Below are 7,015 nucleotides of genomic sequence, written 5' to 3'. Positions count from 1 at the left end.
TATAGCTATATCTGAGATAACTGATAGGTTCCACCACTGTATTTTTAAAAAGACTGTCGAGTGCCCTTGATATTTATATTGGCATCCTCTTAGTAGAAAGCAGTCTAAATCAAAGTACATCTGAAGAATTTATATAATACTTACTATGACAAGATATAGGAATTAAAGCATCATTAATAGTGAGCTCAAATAAAACAAAGGAAATGACGGAACAATTTTACATAATTATTTATATGAATCATAAACATGCAAATTACTTAAATCAGTATATGCGTTTAAAACCATTCAAATGATTATTAATATTTATGATTTAGATAATTATAAAAGTTTTGTATACTATAAATATTGATTCTTAAGCCTGACCTGAAAGATGGAGACCACTTTCTTATATTTGTAAAGGTGGGTGGGGAGAAGAGGGAGATTTCTGTTAAAAGTGTTGATTAACAAAATCTTTCCTCAAGAGCCCATGAAGGACTCCATATAACCCAACCAAACCTAGTTGGTGGCTGGTTACATGCAACCTTGTAAGAATAAAATTCTTCCAATACTTCTGGCTGTACAACTGCATACTGTTCATCGCTGCTGTATAGTATTCCTCTTGTTCTTAGAAATGATAACTGAACCTATTTGGGATTTTCGTTATGGAACAGTGTTTGTTTCTTTTAGGTTATGCAGAATTCCCTAAACATACATTTTAAATTGTCATATCCCTCTCAACCAGATATATCGTCAAACTCCCTGGATGAAAAAACCCCCCAAAAACAGAGCTTCGGAAATGTAATAAGGTTCAAGAAGGACACCCTTTTCACTTAAGTTTTACTTTATGTTAGTAAACTGTGAATTGAGGGCTTGGCTCTGTCATTTCTCTAACCACAGCTCCTATTAAATTAAATGGGACAACACTGGTTAGATGGAGCAGTGACTGTGCCTTGGCTAAAGGTTAAGTAATGTGAATGATGCACCCAGTTCTGGCATTTAAACCTCAACATGGGATCTTTTATTCATAATTATAAAGATACTGAAAAACAAGTGCACAATTAAAGGATTTTCTTTTTACTTCCAACTTAAGCTATATCCTCCCGAAAAGATAGTGTAATTAATGTTTGTCATTCACTGGTATTTCTCCACCAATGTATTTATTATTTTTACACACCACATGTGGATAGACCTGTGTTTTTAAAATTAAGTGAAAAAGTTTATTTCCTTAGTAATCCTATCCTCTCATAATTTTCTGTTTTAAAGCAGGGATGTCCAACTAGCAGTCCAAAGGGGTTGCCTACAAGTGGTTGTATCCGGCCCCTGGTCTCCTGTTCAGCTGCTGCACTCCCTACTGCGCCAAATGCAACAGCCACCTGGGGGGCTCTGCCTCCCTTCTCCAGATCCAGCTTCCTGCCCCCTTCCCAGTATAGCATGGGGAGCACAGGGTGAGTCTGTGGCCCTGTGGGTGTGCAGTGCAGTGACAAGAAGCTGGGGACGGTATGCCCGTGCAGGTGTGGTGGTGGTGGTGGTGGGGGAGCGCCTGCATGAGCACATAGTGCAGTGGTAGGGGTGTCTATGGTTTGCCATGGTACAGCCCACATGACTTGCAGCCCTCGCTAGTGTGCGTGCAGTCTCCTGCCACCTGGAAGTTGAACAGTCCTATTTAACAATAACATTATATCATAGTGTTACTACTCACTTAGTGAGTATAGCTTACATGGTCACTGTTCCAAATCACTGTCAGAACAAAGGTGATGAATATAACATGTTCTGAGACTTTCCAAATACATTAATATACTGGAATTTTTATATCCAACCATAAGATCACAAATTTAACTGGTATAAAACTACGGAGACTACCACTTCTCAGGCTTTGGAAGTTTCAGGCTATACCAGTTGGGGCCAGAAAAAAATTCATTCCCACCAGTGGCATAAGTGCCAACAGGTGACTTCCAGTAATGTGGCAAAATAGCAGTGCTTTTTAAAAAAACCTTAATCTTAGAATTAATTCTTGACTATCTACATTTTAAGTAATGTCACATTCTGAAACATATATATTCACCTATAAAAATGGGAGAATGGATCCAATTAATAATAAGAGACTGATGATAGTGATAAAACTTAAAGAAACTTACAGCAGCAAGCTTTTTCACTGCCACAGTTCTTCCATTGATGCAGCCTTCGAACACAACTCCAAAGCCACCCTCTCCCAGTTTGTTACCTCCAGCTGATTTGGGTCGATCATCGAAGTTATTTGTAATACTTTCCAACTCATGAAACCAAAAACTGAGGAAATCTGAAATAAATATTTGCAACTTTAGATGAAGCTTGCATTTTTATCTTATATGAATGGTGCATCTTCCTACCTTGGCTTTATTAGCAAACTGTTGTACAAATACTAGCTTTCTGAATTCCTAATTCTGAAGTCATTATGAATTTTAAGACAGAATTTTTCCTTTTTCTTAAAAGTTGCCAGGAGAAAGACAATCAAAAAAGTAAACCTTTGTTCATGAGTAGTGGCTGTTATGACTGCAAGTATTTTAAAATTCTGTAGTAATTGGTTTCTGCCACGCAAAGTGCATCATAGAGAACAGGCCATAAAAAGCTGCTGCAAAACAGCCAACCATTAGCATCAGCACCAATACATTGTGCATAAGAATTAGAAGCTTCTGTATCCACTATACGATCTCAGAGGCCTCCCAAGTGTCAACATGGAGTGCTGACAGTTTGATTACCAGAAGCCACAATCCCTTCTCCAGGCAAAACAGGAAGTAGGATAGGGGACTTCTTAAAAGGATGTGCAGAATTGACCTTTTGGCTGTTATAATACAGTCTTCTTATTTTACAAGGGGTGGAAGCCAACAATAGAAGTTGCGTTTAATTCTACCAAACTGAAAGCAGACCTGTGTCACTGAGCTCTGGGCTGTTGTTCTCTTGATATAAGCAGGAAGGAGCTGAAGGTTGCTGCTCATTATCCTGAGCTAAAACAGGCTTTACAGTTGTGACTTGTTTTTCCTGCACTGGCCCTTGCTTCCCACATAGAGGCATAGTTTCTTGTGAAGAAAAAGGTATTGTTGTTTTCCAGGTAATGTCATTTGCCACCTGAACATCATCTGTAAACAGAATTTAAAAATGTGACAAGAGTAAGATGTTACATCAAAATTTAGTGTAGGTTGATAGATAAGCAAACTTCAATTAAATACATCATGTTCTACAAGAATGTTTAAAAATTAGGAGATACACTAAATAACACTTATAAGATCCTAAGCAATTCCTTTTAATCCCTTCGATTAAAAATTCTCACTGCAGGTAACAAAGAAGAATTGAACTGAAAATTGTTAGAAGTCATCATTTCCATTCTCTTAATGGAATACTACTGAAGTTACAAAAGCAATGTATGCAAACTGAGCCAATGGCATTACCTGGAAGCAAAAGGGTGGCTGGTGCCAAGAGCTGATTCTTGATTAATATGTCCACAAGATCACTAACCGTGCAGTTGGAAGTTCCCCAGTCAAAAAGTAATTCCATGGTGGGGCTCTTTCCCATTTGTATTAATCCTTCAAATCTCCTTTGAAAAGACAAGTTAAAACCACCTTGAATTTCTAAAAATAAGTGGTCTGCAAAGATAAAGCAGGGAAGAAGGGAAGGGGATTTTTTTCCATAGTATGCAAGAGAGGCTTGAGAAGTTCTTTATATACAAGTTATTTCATGTTTTCCAAAATAGTATTTGGAATACTATTTTGAAAGTTTATACTCAAAGGGCTTTGCTGGAGGGTCTTTTTTGAAGACCTAGAAAAGCAGACAGAGAGACCACTCACCCTTAACTGAACATACATGCTGAATTTTGAGTGTTTCTTACATACAAATACATTAAGAAAAATAAAAGTTTAGAACTGATTTTCATTCTGAATAAAAATCAGTCTACTGTCCTTCCGTTCAGTTCAATTCCTTTGGTCTTCCTTATATCTGAAGCCTACTGATTTTTCTAGTCATTCAGTCTTACACGTAATGCAAAGTGACAAAACCTAATGAGGACAAAAAGACAATTTAAACAAAATCATTCGTACAATTCTTCTAAGCACACGCTGTTATTGTGTGTGTGGGAGGAGTGGGGGGGGGAAAACTTAAGCTGTATTATCAAATGGAAACCAATTCATTTTTTTCCCAAATTAACTTTGAGCTGTTTGAAAGAGACAGAACAGTGGTCCTCAACCTCTTAGACTCCAGGTACCATGCCATAACTTTTGTTAATGAATGGCACATCATTTCAAAAACTAATTTATTACAGTGTTTGCCTCCTGACACAGGGGACGGGTAGAAGGAACAAGCACTTGCCTCCTTCCACAGGGGCCAGGCACAGATGAGTCTCCACTCACCTCCTTTCAGTGGCTGAGGGCAAGAGTGAGCACAGCACTCCTTGCTGTTCTAAGCACTCTTAAAAGGATCTTCTACCCCATGCTCCCCACTGAGAATCAACAAACTAGTTAATTTGGATTAAGTTGCACTACATTTCTACTGTATCTACTGCATTATTTTTAAAATCTCAGGATCTAGTTTTAAGAGATCACTAAAAGAAAAACAAAGCCCAAGATGCTATAAGCAATATTTTAAAACCCTTTCAGTTAAAACAACCTTATGTGCAGGCTCAAATCAACCTTTCAAGCTATGAGAGATTCACACAAATCGTTTTCCTGAAGAGTCTAGTTTCAAGTTTCTAACACTACGCCTAGCAGAGGCTGTTAAAGTACCAACGCAATACAAAAAAACATTTGAAGTGAGGAAGAGAGAAACCCTTTCTGGCAGATGCCAATGCAAATGCCATCTAGAAGTTCATTTAAGGTATAGCCCATAACGTAGAAACATTGAAAGAAACAGAATCCGAGAGGAACTTGGGAGAAAAACGTGGGAATCTTCAAGGACTATTATGCTGAGATGGCCAAACACTGTGGGCACATGGAACATTTAGACAGAATTTATTTCAACAATGTGCATGTTACTTGTTATGTACTACTGTATTCCTGCAAGTGTCAGAAAACAAAAAAAACTTGAGATGTTTCATCCAGCGAGATAAGCTGCATATTAGTTTGTTCTTATTCAAAATGCCAGACAATAAAGCTGACAGGTTTTAGAGAGACGGCCGTGATCTGAGGTAACTACAGACATAGAGGGACTCAGAGCAGAACCCAGAGCTGACTAACTCACATCTGCACTTACCTATGTGATTGAGATACTGTCTATCATAAAAAATAACAGTTTATATACATGCTAAGTTTCCCTCTGCAATACATTTGTCCTACATAAATAGTACCATGCTTTGTGAAAGCCAATAGGTTACCAATTAATTCTGTCACTCTCTTTGACAGGGAAAAGGATGGAAGGTACTGCATTAATGTCAGGTCTGCCAGGTATAATCATAGTGAACCAAAGGAGACTGCAGACTTGAAGCCCTACTCTCAAGGGACAGGGATGAATTTTTGAAGATAAGGCCTGAAGTGCACACCTCAGAGGAAGCCGCCAGTGTATCAAAATTTAGTTTAATCCTGTCACAAGTTGGGGGTATGTCCACCTAAAAATGAATTTACTGAAAGAGAGAGGGAAGGAAGAAGAAAACTTCAATGGCAAGTAGATACTACAGGTCATAATAGTTTGTTCTAATATGAAGCAAAAGAAAATATGCCTGCACCAGAAGTCAAGGAAGCAAAAATATGGAGTAAAAATCTGGAGAAAATCTTGTATTTGGGAAAAAATCACAAATCTGATAGAAAGAGGACTGAAATTACTTCAGCTGAATGGTACTGTAACTGAAAAGATATGTAATTTATAAGTTAGACTGTTGGCTCTGTATATCGAGTGCATTATTTGAGAAGGGCAAATGACAACAACTAAAGCTGACAAATCTTTTTAAATACCTGTCTGGGATAAATGTTGTTGAAGAACTACAAATGGCCTCAGACATGTTTAAAGTCCAAACCTCTTGAACCAGAGTAGTCAGGGAGTCCATTGGGAAAATACACTGTCAGATTATCACAATAACACCCAAAATGTTACATGATTATTGATCAGAACAAGAAACATATGGCAATACTGCAGGTCTATTATATTTAGATCTCCAGCAACTCACTTGTAAAACTGTGAACTTGTCTTAAATAAGAATACAGTATAATTGACAGGGAAAAGAAAAATATTTTGGTTTAAGACAATATTAGAAAAAGAGAAAGAATCTAGGACTGCTTATAGCTAACATTTCAAGTAAGTCTTTTGCTTTTATAGACCAGGAGTTGGCAACCCCCAGCACGTGTGCCAAGCATGGCACAAGAGACCAATTTCCTCAGCATGCATTGGGGCCAAGGAGGCAGCAACTGTTTGCAGCCTCCCAGCCGGCTGCAACTAGCCCCAGCTCTGGGTAGCTGCTGTCAGCCGGGAGCTCAGGTTGCTCCCATGGAAGTCCTGCTGCAAGCAGCCTGGGCTCCGTGGCTATCAGCAGCTTCCCAGAACCTGGGTCAGCAGCAAAAATCTTCTGCCTCTCCACCCCAGCCCTGGTACCAGCTGCCTCCCAGCCCCAGCCCTGGGGAGACAGCACATACCAGCAATGCTCCCCTTGCCACTTCTGCAGAGAAGCATTGGAACCCAGCGCGGCACGGCACAGTGGAAGACACAGAAACCTGCCTGCTCCCAGCTCCCCACTGCCCTGCCACACTTCCCCTGCAGACAGGGGGCAGCAGCATGGGGCACAACCCTGCACTGCTGCCCATACTGCTCCCATGCACACAGGGGAAGTGTGGCAGGGCAGCAAGGAGCTTGGAGCAGGCAGCTTTCTGTGCCCCCTGCTGTACCATGCCAGATTCCAACACTGCTTTGCAGAAGTGGCAGTGAGAGCAGCACAGCAGGGAGCATTGCTGGTATGTGCTGCCTCCACAGAGCACGGAGCTGGGACAGAGAGCCAGCAGATGTTTGCAGCTGGCCCAGGATCTGGGTAGCTGCTGACAGCCACAGAGCTCTGGCTGGGGGGCAGGGGCTGTGGGTGGGGGGCAAGGGG

At 40.2% G+C, this 7,015-nt stretch overlaps 1 protein-coding gene across 7 annotated transcripts in view; it reads right to left on the bottom strand.

Annotated features, from left to right (window-relative positions):
• IRAK4 (interleukin 1 receptor associated kinase 4) overlaps positions 1-7,015 on the bottom strand; it is a 56,953-nt gene that overhangs the window by 46,501 nt on the left and 3,437 nt on the right. For 5 of the 7 annotated variants that reach the window (XM_019514608.1, XM_019514609.1, XM_019514603.1 and 2 more), the window contains 3 exons: positions 3,402-3,547; positions 2,883-3,092; positions 2,115-2,275 (listed from right to left, as the gene is read on the bottom strand). In XM_019514608.1, coding sequence (XP_019370153.1) covers positions 2,115-2,275; positions 2,883-3,092; positions 3,402-3,547 — 517 coding nt within the window. Of the gene's footprint in view, positions 1-2,114; positions 2,276-2,882; positions 3,093-3,401; positions 3,548-3,797; positions 4,867-5,888; positions 5,993-7,015 lie in introns of those variants that run through there. The other 2 variants (XM_019514605.1, XM_019514607.1) reach the window with 2 other exon arrangements.

Source organism: Gavialis gangeticus, unplaced genomic scaffold, assembly GCF_001723915.1.
Source record: "Gavialis gangeticus isolate Ggan-Ray unplaced genomic scaffold, GavGan_comp1, whole genome shotgun sequence".
Taxonomy (NCBI): Eukaryota; Metazoa; Chordata; order Crocodylia; family Gavialidae; genus Gavialis; species Gavialis gangeticus.
The sequence above is the reverse complement of the archived record's forward strand: the minus strand, read 5'-3'. Positions and strand labels throughout refer to the sequence as shown.